This window comes from Melitaea cinxia, chromosome 3, assembly GCF_905220565.1.
Source record: "Melitaea cinxia chromosome 3, ilMelCinx1.1, whole genome shotgun sequence".
In the NCBI taxonomy this organism is placed as follows: Eukaryota; Metazoa; Arthropoda; class Insecta; order Lepidoptera; family Nymphalidae; genus Melitaea; species Melitaea cinxia.
In genome coordinates this window covers 5,156,443-5,172,813 of record NC_059396.1, presented here as the reverse complement: position 1 = coordinate 5,172,813, position 16,371 = coordinate 5,156,443, and the positions used below count along the sequence as shown (strand labels likewise).

Below are 16,371 nucleotides of genomic sequence, written 5' to 3'. Positions count from 1 at the left end.
ATGTATTCATGAAGTACAATAATAAACGATTTTATATTGATTTTCAGTAATATGCTGCTTGTTAATTTTGTTTTTATTGGTTCTTGACAAACTTGTATTGTATTTATACCTAATACAATATATGTATGTGCAGAGAGCGGCGGTTTATGTAAAACATCATGATACGATTCATAGTACTACAGTACAATGGTAGCTATAAATCCAGGTATACATATTAGAGTAAAAGTGTATATATCTTAAATATAATGTCTGTTAAAATACTCCTCAGAAACGGCTGGACTGATTTTTCTGAAATTTTGTGTGAATATCGGGTAGATCAGAGAATCGGCCAATATCTTGTTTTGATACCCCTAAATTATAAGCTCTGTGGTTACGGCAGTAAAGAATATAGCAACCTTCTCTCTTTCCGTGGATGTCCTAAAATGCGACTAAGGGATAACACAGTTCAATTACCACCTTAGAACTTAAAAAGCCGCCCGATGGCAGGATAAACATCCAACTGCTGGCTTTGAAATACACAGGCCAAAGACCGGCAGCAGCGTCTTCGGTGCGACAAATCCAGCTTTGCGGTCACCAGCCCGCCTGCCCAGCGTAGTGACTATGGGCAACACACATCAGTTCACGCATTTTTGGCGCGAACTTGTGGAGGCCTATGTCTAGCAGTGGACTGCGATAGGCTGAAGTACAGTTATAAGGGAGGGATTAAGTTGGCTTATAACATATATGGTAAAAAAGTTTGCGGGGTCAGCTAGTATATATATAGAATTCAAGATTTTCTATACTAAGCAAGAAATGTAAGAAGTTACATTGCTGTATAAAATTTCATTAAATTCTGTCCAGTAGTTTTGGAGATTAGCCCGGTCAAACATCAGGACACATATATATATAGACCGATTTATTTGTATTTATATGAGTCCATCAACTAGTTGGTTTTATTTAAATTTCATAATATGAGCTTCCCCTTATACATGTGGTGATAAAACTGCAGGAAAATATGGTATTGATTTGTTTAATTAGGTATACTCGGTTTGAATTGTAAACTAGTTAAAATGTGTTTCACATGCAACACAATTTACATTTATTTAATTTAAGTAAAAACATGTTTATAAAAGATTTTTCTCATATATACACACACACATAGTTTTTTTAATCGATACAATTAGAATTAATTTAATTTTTTATTACATTACTGTATAATTCTATTACCTTATTTAATATCATTTTAAAAGTTTGAAGCAAGGTAAAATATCATATACAATAATAATATAAATATTGTAATTAATATTTTATAGAAATTTGTTCACACAATAAAACAAATACTCAATTGTTAATAGCTTATTTTAATCACAAGTTTCCGTTTTGAGTATTTTGTAATATTTACCTATTATGATATCAACATTAAAATATTCGTCATCATTTAAATATACATACAAAATTAAACTGAATTGTAAATCAGTCATACACTCCCGTCTGGTTTAGATGTGTACATTAAAATGAGTTTAATTATATTAATAGTATTATGCCTTAAAATATGTATAGTTTTTAGTGTCAAAGACTGTAATACTTTTGTAACATGTGGGGCTTGTATTGGGCATGCCGCAGATAATTGTGTTTGGTGTCCAGCTGTAAGTAATTTACTTACCGTCCAAAGTTTTGCTGTAAAACATGTTATTGATTATTAATATTATAATTATAAAAAATTACTATAAATTATTAACAAAATATTTTTAGGAAAAACACGAAGGCCCAAGATGCATATCTAACAAAGAGTTAGCTAAAAGCGCGTCGTGGTGTAAAGGAGCCCAAACATATGATCCACAACCGAACATAACTGTTATAATGGACAAAAATTTTAGTAGCGGAATAGACGGAATACCGGTTGTTCAATTTAAGCCACAGCATTTGCATATCAAGTCAAGACCTGGGGTACCTTTGAAAATTAAAATGTCTTATAAACCTGCAAAGGATTATCCATTAGACGTATATTATTTGATGGACTACTCCTATACTATGATAAAACACGCAAAAACACTTCGCAATCAGGGAAACGAGATTTATAGCGAGCTTATCAAGCTTACAAACAACGTGCGTTTGGGTATTGGAAGCTTCGTTGAGAAAAACTCATTACCTTATGTTGAGTAAGTAAAATTAAGTCCATATTTTGTATGTGTTGATTTTGTAGTATTCATACTAATTCTAAATAAGTTTTATACTCTATTTAGCATCAATCTGATCAGAGTACCCGATTATGTGAGTAGTCTTTCCACACACTGATGCCATGATTTATGACAACTTTGAAAGCCGTCTGCCCACGAGATTCGCGTTTAGGTACATTATTTGAGATAGATTTTGCCATCTTAAGTAACCGGCATTATTTGGTTACCATAATGTCCAGGCATCCTGTAAAAATAACTCACATAAAACATTTCAAAAAACTTATAAAAACCTTATTTTTAGCGACTCAGTACAAAACTCGTATTCGTTCAAAAATCACCTATCCTTAACTGATAACATGACAAAATTTAAAGAAGCTTTACAAGAAAGTCCTAAAGGTAGTAATTACGATGACCCTGAAGCAAGTCTAGACGGTCTAATGCAAGCAATGGTGTGTAAAAAAGAAATAGATTGGAGAGATAATGCAAGAAGAATTATTGTACTAAGTACTGATTCAACGTATCACAGTGCGGGTGACGGAAAATTTGTAGGTGCAGCTCGACCACATAATATGCAATGTTATCTTAAAAACAATACGTACACAATGGAGTTGGAATTGGATTATCCATCTGTTAGTCAAATAAATAAAGTAGCCGTAGAAAACAATATAATGATCATATTTTCTGCTGATAAAAAAGTCGAGACGCATTACTTAGCACTACAGAAAAAAGTTTTAGGCTCAAAATATGTTCCACTAAAAGAAAATTCTCCTCTTGTTGACGTAATCAAAACGGAATATCTGGTAAATAGAAAATACTTGGTTATACTTTATTTTTTATTTACTTATATATAAACTCATAAACACACTTCTACACTTTTTATTTTTAGAGTTTAATCAGAAAAGTCGAATTGGATTTTAACATTCCACCTTTTATGCAATTTCAACCGGATCAAGATTGTTCTATAAATAATCAATGTGAACTTAAGCATCAAGAATCAGTTAAACTATCGGGATATCTAACAATTAAATCATGTCCACCAAAAAATGAAAAGCATATATTGAAGATCGGACCCAGAATGTTAGATGAAAAACTTCTAGTAGAAATTGAAACATATTGTCAGTGTGACTGTGAGAAAAAAGGAGACGGGGCAGAGAAGTCAGTTACATGCAACAGGGCTGGGACGTTTCAATGTGGAATTTGTTATTGCGACAGTAACAGGTATTTTCTTCAGCTGATAAAATATTCACGAAATTATATTACAATAAATAACACATATATGTACGAGTATATGGCGAGACATTTTATAGATTGTTAAAAATTATTTTAGATATGGACCTACTTGCCAGTGTGATGGTAGTTCAACAATTACAAAAGATGAAGATCAATGTAAAGAAAATAATAATACACTACCTTGTAGCGGACGCGGCACTTGCAAGTAATTTATCTGTTAGTTAACTAGAATAAAACATAAGCTGTTCAAATTTATTTATGACGCTTTTCTATATTTAGTTGCGGAAAATGCGACCCATGTTTGCCAGGTTTCTCAGGACCATATTGTGAATACGATGATAGATCGTGCCCTAGCCCCGAAGGTTTACTTTGCGCTGATCATGGTCAATGTGAGGGTGGAAAATGTGAATGCTATCCTAATTGGATCGGTGAAGATTGTAAATGTCCAGCAAGTAACGAAATATGCAAAGCACCTTATTCAGAAAAGGTAATTTGATTCTATATTTTATATATTATATTAAAGCTTAGTGGTGTTACACATTTATGTTTACTTATAGGTATTGAGTTTCTATTTCAAGATATACAGGTTTAACATGTCTAATTGTTGTTTTCCCAAATTTTAAATAATAGTTATGTATATTGATATCTGTATCTAGATGTCATATTTTATTTTTATTTACTAACTAGCTGTGCCCGCTACTTCATCCGCGTGGAATTTAACAAAATAGTTATTGTTTAGTTCGCAGTGTTATAAATATTAAAAAAAAAACTTAAATAAAAGTAGCCTAAGTTACTCCTTAATACATCAGCTATCTGCCAATGAAAGTCCCGTCAAAATCGTCCAGCCGTTTCAGAGATTAGCCGGAACAAACAGACAGACAGACAAAAATTACAAAAAAATGTTAATTTGGTATATGCACCGTGTATATATGTATGTACATATGTATTTCGTAAAAAGCGGTTATTTTAATATTACAAACAGACACTCCAATTTTATCTTTATGTATATATTTCTTGTGTGCATGTGTATGTCACTGAACTCCTCCTAGACGGCTGGACCGATTTTGATGATTTTTTTTGTGTGAGTTCAAGGGGATTCGAGGATGGTTTAGATTTACAATTTGGTCCATTGGAAAATGTTTATTTAACTAATTTTTCATTTATAAGTAGTTGTTAATTTTTGAATGTTTTACATTGGATCCGGTAGACTGCGCAAATCGCAGCATCAAATATTAAATATTATTCTATTTTAATTTCAGTTTGTCCCGACAGTTGGTGCTGCGATCAAATTGAGAAAAATATTTGAAATTTAGTGTTATGGCAAAACAACGTTTGCGGGGTCAGCTAGTTTATTTGTATAGATGTTACGCATTATTAATAAAATACTAAATAAAATAAAGTACATGATAATTTAGGAGGGTAATACGAGTAGGTTCGCAGTGTAGAGTACATAGAGTATATAGAGTTCTCAGTATAGAGTAGTTAAAGTTTAAAATGTATTGCTTATAGGTCTGTGTATCATTACATAGTATAAAACAAAGTCGCTTCATGCTGTCTGTATGCTTAGATCTTTAAAACTACACAATGGATTTTGATGCGGTTTTCTTTAGTAAATAGAGTGTTCCAGAAGAAGGTTTATATGTACAATACATGCCTAATAGAGGAACACTGATAGTTTTGGCAATCATGCGAAGCCGGGGCGGGACGCAAGTATTATATTAATAGCAAATTTTATTTTTAGGAGTGTTCCGGTAACGGCCAATGTGTATGTGGTAAATGTAAGTGCGACGTTTGTTCTGGTCAATTTTGTGACGATTGTGAGGAAGTCGCAATGAAACGTTGCAAGGAATTGGAAGATTTTGCGTATTGTAATTTAAAAGAAAGTAAAACGGAATGTGATTTGAAATTTAATCAATCGAATACAGAAATTACCATCGTAAATAAAACTGAGATCAATTCACCAGACTGGTATATGGCTAAATATTGGTGCAAAAAAGTTTTGGAAGACGATAAAATATTCGTATTTAAATATTATTACTCAACAGCTACGAATAACAAACTGCATCTCATTATACAAAATGAGTTAGAAATGCCGCCGGTCGCTAATGTATGGAGTAAGTATTTAAAGTCGACTTATTGCTAGTAGTATTTACAACAAGAATCAAGTGATATCTAAACATTTAAAATATTTACAGTTGCCGTCGGAAGTGTTATAGGCGCTATAATATTGATTGGATTAATAACTGTAATTGCATGGAAAGTCCTTGTTGATTGGCATGATAAAATAGAGTATGATAAATTTGCAAATGAGTCGGCTGCTGCAGGTTTCGATACGTCCATAAATCCTTTATATCAGTCACCAGCTACTAACTTCTTAAATCCTGCATACAATGGTTGATAAAACTATCAACAGGAATAGCTTACCAATTAATAGTAAATAATACATGATACAGTAATGATGACATGAAACAGGTATCTACCTAATAAAGATAGAGACGTTTAGGACTACTAACAATATAAAAAGTGTACTTTCAATTTTAATATAATAAAAATATTTTTGAATGTTTTTTTATTTATTTATCTCATTAAAATGATTTGCAGTACTTATATAATTTCAATAAATAAGACATAAATAGCTTATAAAACAATTGTAAAAATAAGTCAAAAACAACACCGACATTAAATTTATAATCCTTCGTTGTAAATTATTCAAAAATATTTTTCGGTTAAATAATGTTTTGACATGGTCGATTCGGGCTTAGCATTTCATTATTTCTTGCTTGTCCGGGTGTACTGACGATCATGAGACCGTTTTAGACGTGTCGGTGTTTCGTCGTTAAAAAATTTCCTTTCTCGACGCTGGTCAATGTCTAATTTATTAAGAGTTGCCTGAAACACAGTCTTTTCAATAAATAAAACATTATTTTTCCTGTTATTATTTTAATTTTAGAAATAGAATATAAGGAAAACCATTATGTTACATCAACGGCTAATAAATTACTAACTTATTAATACAATATTTTTTTTTATTTTAAATGAAAAAATACTCACTCTAGTGCGTTCCGATTTGCCACGTTTAGGTTTGCTTTCGCACATCGGTTTTGACTCTAAATCTCCAGCGTAACGAATTTCTTTAACTGCGATGTTGCAACTTATTGAATTGCAGTGACAACTAAAAAATCTCAATTAATTAAGTATTATATATATAAGAGACTTAGAATGTAACATTCAACTTGACATTTTTTTAAGTATCCTAATACGTTAAAATTATCATCTAAAACTTAATTGTACTACATCTCATTTATCTCTAATTTGAAAGAACGAAGAAATATTTATTCAATTGTACGTACGCATCCTTTTCAAGGGGTGGTACTCCGTTAAGTATTTCTACTGGACTAGTTTCACGAGATGGACTTCGATGATCTCTGCAAACAGCTTCACGTACTTCCTGCAAACGACGCCATTCTTCTGCTACCTTACGGTCTAGATCACTTACTGTTAAAAACAATAAATTCGGTACAGATTAACAAAGTCATAGGCCTGATGGAAGATTATTTGTTCGTTTATTTCCTCATTAAGTAATTTTATTGTTATAACTATGTAAAGTTTAGATACTTACTATTTTTTTGAGTTTGTCGCTGTTTATTTATTATTTCACTTTCCAAAGAGTTTATTTTTTTCTGTAGAGATTCCTCTTTATTTAATCTAGCTTTCCATGTCCGACATACTTTTAAATGTAAGAACGATAACTCTTGCGCATCCAAAACCTAAATATTATTTCATGTAATTGTTATAATTGAGTTATTTAAAAAAGTAATAAATAAAGTTAATAAATTTTAATAAATATTTGCAATTCATTATCCGCTAAACCCCATTAGAGCGGCTTGGTGATTGAACTCTAGTTTATTATTGTATCTCTATTTTAAAGTAAACCTTAGTCTAATTTTTATTGTTGAACCTGTATTTAAAAGATACACAATCCCGTTTTTACTACACGATCGTTTTACACTATAAATGAGTAGAACATTCCACAAAAAAAAAAAAACATTTTTAAGCAAATGTCTTAATGTGTATTGTTTAACCATGAAGCAAATGACAGGTGCTTTAAGTAGTAAAATTTCTTACATCAACATTATCATTACATATTTTGCTAGCAATATACTTTAAGTATGCCATCTCAGCTATTTGTCGTTGTTCAACATCTACTTGTTCAAATATATTACGAATAGTATCAGATATATTTATGTCAATTGAACAAGTGCATGGTCCGTGAGATCGTCTTTTAGGATTTACATTGAAAGCGTCTACAATGGTTTTGGTTAATATTTTGTTATCTAGTCGCGTTTTAGTTCTTTTCTTTTTTCCATCAAATGTATGGATTTTAACTGGAACCTAAAATAATAATATTTATGATAACACCAGTTACATATTTACTAGCATTTCTCGATTAAATGAAAATACGCTACCTCGTCCAAAAGGATATTGTCGTTATTAGAAAGTCTTGATTTAAAGCGGCGGTTTTCATTTTCAAGTTTCTCCGCTTTACGCATAGCTTCTATACTCATTGTCCTAAGGCTTTCTATTTCATTTTCGTGTTTATTAATTATTTCACGTATAGTATCTTCGTGAAGGTTTTGAATACTTTCAACTCCTTGATTATGTTCGTTAACAATATACTTGATATTGCTTTCGTATTGAGTCTTAATGGACTCCAATTTCTTTTTGTAATCTTTTTCCATATTTTCCAATGCGTTATTAAGTTGTTGTATTTTATTTTCATAATCTTCTATTATATCTAATTTGACCAATACGCCACGATTTGTTAATAATTTAGTTGGTTTTGACATATAATTTGGTGTTAGGTATTCGGTAGGTAAATTTTTTAATGAACTAGTTTTTTCTGATTGGTGCGATACACTACTGAAATCTGAAATTTTCTTTTCACTTCGACATTTTCGTAAAAGTGTTAAATTTGTAGTTTCTAATTTCCGTTCGTCATTGAACTCTGCATTATTTTGAATGAAATTAAAAATGTAATTGAGCCCATAATTGTTTTTGTTGTGATTAACTTCACTTGTATCTTCATATTGAAAGCTTTCTACTACTGCAATATTACCGTTAGTACGAGGTAAAATAGACTCCTCAGGTGAATAGGTTCGTTTTGATTGTTTGTTATTAACATTTATACTGCTATGACTCCATTTTTTTTCTCTTGTATTTTGGCTTTTTTGTTTTGAATGCAGTTTACTATCATTGAAAATAGCATTTTGATGATCTTTTAGTTTTTTATCGATATTTACATTATGATTAGTAGTATTATACTTAGGTTTATTGATTTTATTAGAATTATTGCTATAAATCTTTGTATCTGAAAATGTTTCCAATTTAGGGGAATTGTAAAAAGTGTGATTAATCGAATTTAAGGATATTATGTCTTCATCTGATAGGGCGGTAGCTGATGATTTCGTATATACTCTGGGCATGTTAATATTAAGTTTTGGCCTTAAGCTGTCGTCATCATTTTCTTTATAACCTGATTGTTCATTTACATTCTGTATCGATTTTTGTCTATTAGGAAAGAGGTTTTCTTTTGTATAAATAGTTGCTCTTTCTACGATAACGTTAATACCATTTTGAGGCCAAGATTTATCTTCAGTATTTGTTTGATCTTCATAAGTACTTTGACTTTCTTTGTAAATTAAAAACATGTCATTTTCTGTTGACGAAATTGATCCATGTAATGCTAAATTTTTCTTCAAATTTCTTATTTTCTTTTGTTGTTCTTTACTGATTACAGATTGGGACTTAAGACTTTCAGTATTATTCCTGCTTGTATAGTTATCATTACCGCTAAGGTTCTTTGTAAAATTTGTACGTGTCTGTGCACTACGTATATCAATGATATTACCATTTCTTAAAGACAAATTATCTGATAATGGAGAATTAACATAAAAATTATTTTCAAACAATTTGCATTCGCTATAACCATCTGACGTGTGATGAAAATCAGCAATAGAATAATGTTCTAGTCTGCCCATACTTAGTTCCTTGATCTTACAGTTAATATAAGTATGTTTTATAAAATCTAATGTAGGCTCCACGATTTTCGTATTTAATGGTTTTAATAATTCAGATGTATTTTCAATAGACTCAGAAGTATTTATGGAATTATTCTGAATAAAATCGTTATGTTCGTCTTGAGCATCAGTTTGAATATCTACATCTTCGTTGCTAGAAAGTAGAACTGTTTGAACTGAAAAGTTTTGGGTAGGTTTATTTTCGATCATCTCTATATGATTTTGTAGCTCAGCAATTGCTTTGGTTTTCCCTTCAGTGACAAGTTTTAATTTTTCGATTTCGTCGAGATAGAAATTTTTATCTTTCAGTTCTGCGTCAAGGTTTTCCTGTAATTTATTTATGGTATTTAAAGAGTTATCATATATGTTTTGAAGAGATATGTTTTCTTCCTTTAATTTCGCAATATTGTTTTCACTTAGTAGCTTTTGTCTATTAAAAATGAGCTCTTGATTCATAATTTCTCTTTTTAGATCTTCTATCACTTTTTCGTAACTAAGATTTTTGTTTATAAGACTTTCTAATTGTTCTTCAATAATTTTTCTTTCCCTTTGTATTTCAAATTTTTCATTGATTATTTTTTGCCTTTCTTCTTCTGCAATTTTTTTTGCTTCATCTGCCTTAGATTTTAGCAATTGGTAAGAGGCTTGTACATTTGTTAAAGTATTTTCTAAACACGTATTTTTTTCATCAATAAACTTATTTATTTGACGTAATGATGAAATTACATCATTTACTGTGCAGTTTTCTGGAAATAAGTTACTCTCTCCAACACTATTTAACTCTAATTGTTTTATTTGGGAAACAATTTCTAATCGTTCTTTAAGTAGCTTTTTTATTTGTATAAATAAGTCATCTTTATTTTGGTTAGTCTCTTCTGTTATTAATTTAGTAGAAGATAGTTGTTTTTCTAAGTCTTCATTTTTGTTTTGTTGTTTGACTTGCTCGATTTTCATGTTATGTATTGCTTTAGAGTCTGAAATAGATAAAATTATGTATAAAACTTGTAAGTCATTTAAAAAAAAATTCTATTGATCAACTCTAATAAATAGCGCATATAACATGGTATATATATACACATCAGCCTATCACAGTCCACTACTGGACATAAGCCTCCACAAGTTTGAGTCAAAAACGGCGTGAACTCATGTGTTTTCCCCATAGTCACCACACTGGGCAGGCAGGTTGGTGACCGCAGGGCTGACTTTGTCACACCGAAGATTCTGCTACCCATCTTCGGTCTGTGTATTTCAAAGCCAGTTGTTAGATGGTTATCCCGCCATATATATAAATATATATATACAGCCCGAGTTAAAAACACGTCAAAGGCACGAGACGCGTGACAGACAGGACACGTGATGTGGTTGGATTAAATAGATTCTTTCCAAACATTTATCATAATATTGTGATGGTTAAATTACGACTAAATAAGTTATAGTATTTATCGTAAATAATTATTTGTTGTATGTAAAAAGAAATAAATATTTATTACGGTGTGCTTCAATCGTTTTAAATTGTTCAATTCTTTCATAACTCAGTTGCTTTATCTGTTCTCCAGTTTCAATAACTTCATTTAAGCTGTACTGAAGTTTCCTTATCTCGTCTTCTAATTCATTTATATGATTTTCTAAAGTAAATATTTTTTTGTCTTTACTTACAATCATTTCATCAAGTTCGATTCTACGAAATTCCTGAAAATGTTGCATCATTTATGTTACATATTTAATTTTATATAATGCATATATGCTTCTGCATAATAAATAATCTATTTTTACCGATTCTTCTAATTTATCGAGCAAGTCTCCTATCTTTTTATGATATGACATTTTTTCTTGTCGTAAAACATCGATTTCCTTTTTCATATCATTGTAACACACGTGAATAGAATTGGTTTGTGATAAACTCTAAAAATAAAAAGGGCCTTATAAAGGTACTATTAATGTAAAAAAAAAAAAAAACGTAACGTTCGTACCTCATCTCGAGTATGCAATAATGCCTTTTCCAAATCTTCACTATGTTTCAATAAAGTTTTACTTTCATCATTTAGATTGCAATTTTCTTGTTGTAACTTTGTTATACGTTCCACTTGTATTCGTAAATCTTTTTGCAAGATTTCCTTTTCTAGTTTAAGTTTATCAAGCTCATATTTCAAGTTATTAAAATTATTTTCTAAATTTTCGTAATATTTAATTTTATTTTCCAGCTCCAAAACTTTTTCATTCATAGTATTTATATTCAAATGCATATTTATATTTTCAGTATTTAGGAAATTTATTTTATTTCTAGCTAGACGCTCAAGATCTTCTATTTTTTTTATTTTTAAATACAAATCCCGAATTTCATCGTCTTTACTTGTTAGGCACTTGCGTAAGTCATTTATTTCATTAACTTTATTATTGTAATCGTTTTGTAAAATACCGTCTTCTGCTTTTAATTTATCATAGCTTTCTTTTACAGCAGAAATTTTTTGTTCTAAATTTTGTTGTTCTTTTACCTTTAAGAGTAAAACTTCATTATTTTCTCTTAGAGCGTTTTGACATTGTTGTAGCTCTTTTAACTCTCTTTCAGCTTGCAATAATTTGTTTTCTATCACATTTCTATCAGAGATAACTTTCTGATAGCTTTCATTTAGCTTTATGTACTCTTCTTGAATACATTCAGTTTTATGCAATTCGTCTATCAATGTCTCGCTTTCTTTTTTTGATAACTGAAATGCATGTTTTATGTTATCGAGTTCAGATGTTTTGTTATTTAAATCAATAAGTAGTCTTTTGTTTTCACTTAGAAGACTTGCATGGCTGTCTTCTAGTTTGTTAAATTTCTCGCTTACATCTTCTTGCATCGTAAGTTCTCGTTTTAGTCTTTCAACTTCTCTATTAGCCGATTCAAATGATTTTTTTAGTTGTATATTTTCGTTTTGTAAAAGTTGTACACTCTCAAGGTTTATTTCTTGAAGTAACTCAATTTCATTTAATAAGTTAACATCATTAGTATCTAATTTTTGAATTAATTCTTTTGATAAATTTTCATTTTTTCCTTGATAATTGATATTTATGCTTTCATAATTCCTATGATCCCTGTGGTCACTATAATTATTAACATTTTCAAGTATTTCTAGACTTTCTTTTTTTGCCGTATGAATGGAGCTTAGTGCAATTTGCTTTTCACTTTCAAGTGCTGTCACCTTTGTTTTAAAGTCATCTTGTAGGCTATTCATTTGTTCAACTAAATTTTTATTTTCAGAATTTTTACGATCAACTTCATCAATCAAGTAACTGATTTCTTGTGATTTACTTTCGATAATATGGTTTAAATTTTCAATAGCAGAATTACTAGTAACTTGCAGCTCATTTATTTCTATTTGACATTTTTCTAAATAAGACCCTAAACAATCATTTGTCTCTTCATATTTTCCTTAAATAATTTATTAAACTAATTATTTTCGTCAAATATTTAAAAAAGAAAAAAACAATATTTTATATTAATATTATATAAAATAACTTCAATTATGTAAATAAAAATGTTACTTTTCCAATCCTCAATTTCTATCTTCAAGTCATTAATGATTTCATGTTTTTTTTCTAATTCTTCTTGAAAATACTGTTTTTCTTCTTCGTTACAGCACAACGCATCTTTTAAGTTTTTAATTTGTTCTTTTTGTGTATTTATCTCATCTAATAGCTCAACCGACCGGTCGTCGTCTTCATTTTGAAGAATCTAGTAATGTAAAACCAAATTCTAAACAAAATTAAAAGTATAAAAATAATAAAAAAATTATCACTTTCTAACTTTTTCGTTGTCTGCTTTTAAAATATTTTCAACTTGATTTGTAAGACTTTTTATTTGTTGTTCTTGACACATTATTTTACACTCGCATTCCTTTAATTTACAAATTAAAATATTTCTTTGTTTTTCGAAAGATAAAGATATCTCACTTATTTTGTTTTCTAGTTTGATATTTTCATTTTTTAATTCGTCTATAGTACCAGATTTAACTTTATTTATTTCCTGTTCGGCTTTTAATTTGGTCTCAATACTCGCCGTCTCTTCGGACAAAACATAGTAACTTTCTTTTAATGCGTTAAGATCCTCAGATCGTTTACGATAAAACTCTTTTTCTTTCCATAACTGATTATATTCTCTTAACTTGTTTTGTAAACACTCACATTCGTTTTCTAATTCGAGATATTTTTGACAACGTATTTTTAGACTATCTCTTTCATGTTTTAAATTATCGTAACAATTTATTAATTCGCCATAATTTGCTTGTAAGTTTTTTAATCGTTTTAAGTTTTGAGCTTCAGTATCGTAATTTTCGCTTTCATAATAATCATCTATTTGATCGTCATGAAATTCTGTACAAAGGCTTTCTTTACTTAGTATTTGTTTCATGTCATCGTTTTGCATAATATCTGCGACAAGTTGTGCTCTCTTATTATCTACGTCGAAGTTGGGTACTTTGCTCTCTGCAGATGTTAACGCAAAAGTTGTTTCTACACGTGTAACAACTTCAGCGCGGTAACAAGAACAATCTTGTTGCTCTAAAGTCTGGGAACAGGGTGCGATCAAAGCAAGGCTAAATTTTTCTAAAATTTTCATTTTGAAAATAATTTTTCCTTTTAAATCTATACCCCTAGTATCCTTTCCAGCAGTCTGAAAAGAAAAGACGATTTTATTTTATACCTTTACCCAATCACTATTGTTAATGTAACCAAAAAACTTACAAAAACTTACTAATAAATCCAAATATTGTTTATATTTTTCATTCTGGCATAGCGTTCCGAATATTTTTTCTAGAGCTGTATAAATATGCGCATATATACAATAGGGTTCGCAAACATCATTTTCCATTACCTATTGAAAAGTTAATGATATAGTTAAAGTTTTGAAAAATTAAGCAATTAACTTAATTATACTTACCGCAATCGTATTTTGCATTGCGCTCAATTTAGCGTCCTTACTGATGATAGTTTCTTTGAGTTCATCTATTCTTTCATCATGTGCCGCTAAAATATAAAGTACGATTGATTTTTATTATCATTCATTAATTTGTTTAACGATGATTAACAACGAATCATTGTCGTATTATTTTACAATTTCTCACAAACACGCTCACATTCACACACAGCATATATATGTTGTTAGGCAATATCAAACTAAGTATAGTCTAGATGTAGTTTTAAATTGTAAAGATATGTATTTTTATGAAAAAAGTGTTCCGTCTTACATGTACTTGCATCACATTTGCATGATGTTCCAATTTGATTGCTTTTTGTTTGCGTTCTTGGTGTAGAAGCTTTTCCCATAGTCCACTACAAATTATTTATTTATATACTTATATAAAATAAAAAAATATGAAAGAGAATTATTTAAAGTTTCTGAAGTTTATAAACAACTTTTGATAGGCAAACTTTAGTCTCGATTGCATTGACTTTTTGACGTGTGATTCTAATTGGTTAACTGGTTCAATCCTAACGTGAAGGTTTATTGTATGTGCCTTAGGGATTATAGTCGATTCAATATTAGTTCAACAGTTTTAGAGTTTGTCAATTGAACAGAAAAAACAATTCAATCAGTTCTTCCTCTTTAAAATATTAGTAAGTATAGATCTGTAAGACTTGAAAAATATCATCATACCTCATCACCACGTGATTTTCCAGTCTGTAAAGATAACGTTAGTTCCTTCGTTGGAAAAATTTAAAAAATTTATGCTTAAATATTAATTTTAAAAGCTATTTACAGAAAATTTTTAAGCGTCAGTCGATGGTTGATAAAATACAAAATAAAAGGCTAATGCGGATATTATCGTGTTACGACTGAAATCCAAAAATTCTGACAAGTATATAGCTATAAAATCATACAAAAAAAAAAAGAAAATTATTACCTCATCGATATATCTACTTGGCTGCAAAAAAAAAAATATCTCAATCAATTGTATGTTATATATTATACCTAAATAAAACATTATAATTAAAAAAGTACCTCGTCACCTCTTGACTTGCCAGTCTGAAAGTTAAATTATTGTTAGCTATATCATTTTAATAAAAAATGTTAACATTTATATTAGTACATACCTCAAATGCTTCTGAATCTATACCCTGTAAATAAAAATTGACGGCACTGTAGAAAATCTATTAATAATTTTACCATATATTTACTATTATATTTATAGAAAATATTACTTTACCTCCGTGAAACCAGAAATATTCAAATCCAAAAACTGTAATAACGATAAAAATATTTATAAAATAGTTATAAATACAATAAATGTTTTACAAAACTCGTTTTATATTATAGATATTTGATTATCTAACCATATCGTCGAGTTCCTTGTTCGCTGCTTTAATAGCTGCATGCTTAAAAGAAAAAATAACGCTATATATTTTATTTGTAATTGTATATCAAGTAATCTTATATAAAAAGTAAAAAAAAACTACTTACGGCATTAGCAATTTCACATTTTTGATCACACGTAAGATCAAGTTCGTCGTAAGCGGCCAACAATTGCTCAAACTCTTCAATCTTTCGTTTCAATCGGGCGATCTCCGCATTTTTTGATGTCATTAAAGTATTTACGATGACATCGGTTGGTACATACTTAGGTCGGACTGTTTCGTTGTTCCTCTTTATGATCTCGACCAAGTGTTCTGTTTTGTCTGAACAAAAGTGCGACCATGCCCTGGCGTCTGTGCATGATGAGTAGGCTTTCAACTTACCTTCATTCCGAGCCGGTAAATCGAAAAGATCGTACTCGTTAAACACTCGTTCCCTTTTTGTTATAAATGACATACCCAGAAACTTTGTTTGCAATCAGTTCATATAATTTTTCTAAACATAGAAGTGCCTCTTTATTGCTACTTCTCACAAACATTTGTTACTACATTACGTATATTTTGCGCTATATTCAAAG

At 29.9% G+C, this 16,371-nt stretch overlaps 2 protein-coding genes across 2 annotated transcripts; one reads left to right on the top strand and one right to left on the bottom strand.

Annotated features, from left to right (window-relative positions):
- The first annotated feature begins 1,568 nt into the window (after positions 1-1,568).
- Positions 1,569-5,948, top strand: LOC123669327 (integrin beta pat-3-like). Its single transcript, XM_045602935.1, has 8 exons — positions 1,569-1,625; positions 1,732-2,138; positions 2,458-2,956; positions 3,043-3,374; positions 3,484-3,591; positions 3,666-3,873; positions 5,128-5,500; positions 5,582-5,948. The coding sequence occupies exons 2-8, from the start codon at positions 1,840-1,842 to the stop codon at positions 5,782-5,784; spliced, it is 2,022 nt and encodes a 673-aa protein (XP_045458891.1). The 5' UTR covers positions 1,569-1,625; positions 1,732-1,839; the 3' UTR covers positions 5,785-5,948.
- A 148-nt stretch (positions 5,949-6,096) lies between these two features.
- Positions 6,097-16,250, bottom strand: LOC123669721 (repetitive organellar protein-like). Its single transcript, XM_045603312.1, is given in 24 exon segments — positions 6,097-6,287; positions 6,438-6,558; positions 6,737-6,881; positions 7,006-7,153; positions 7,512-7,778; positions 7,853-8,391; positions 8,461-10,437; positions 10,954-11,152; positions 11,237-11,365; positions 11,434-11,630; positions 11,814-12,455; positions 12,549-12,875; positions 12,989-13,199; positions 13,251-14,114; positions 14,196-14,315; positions 14,382-14,467; positions 14,689-14,773; positions 15,099-15,122; positions 15,346-15,366; positions 15,444-15,467; positions 15,536-15,559; positions 15,649-15,681; positions 15,776-15,817; positions 15,903-16,250. Coding segments are annotated over 24 exon segments (6,705 nt in total). The 3' UTR covers positions 6,097-6,155.
- Between the last annotated feature and the right edge of the window lie 121 nt (positions 16,251-16,371).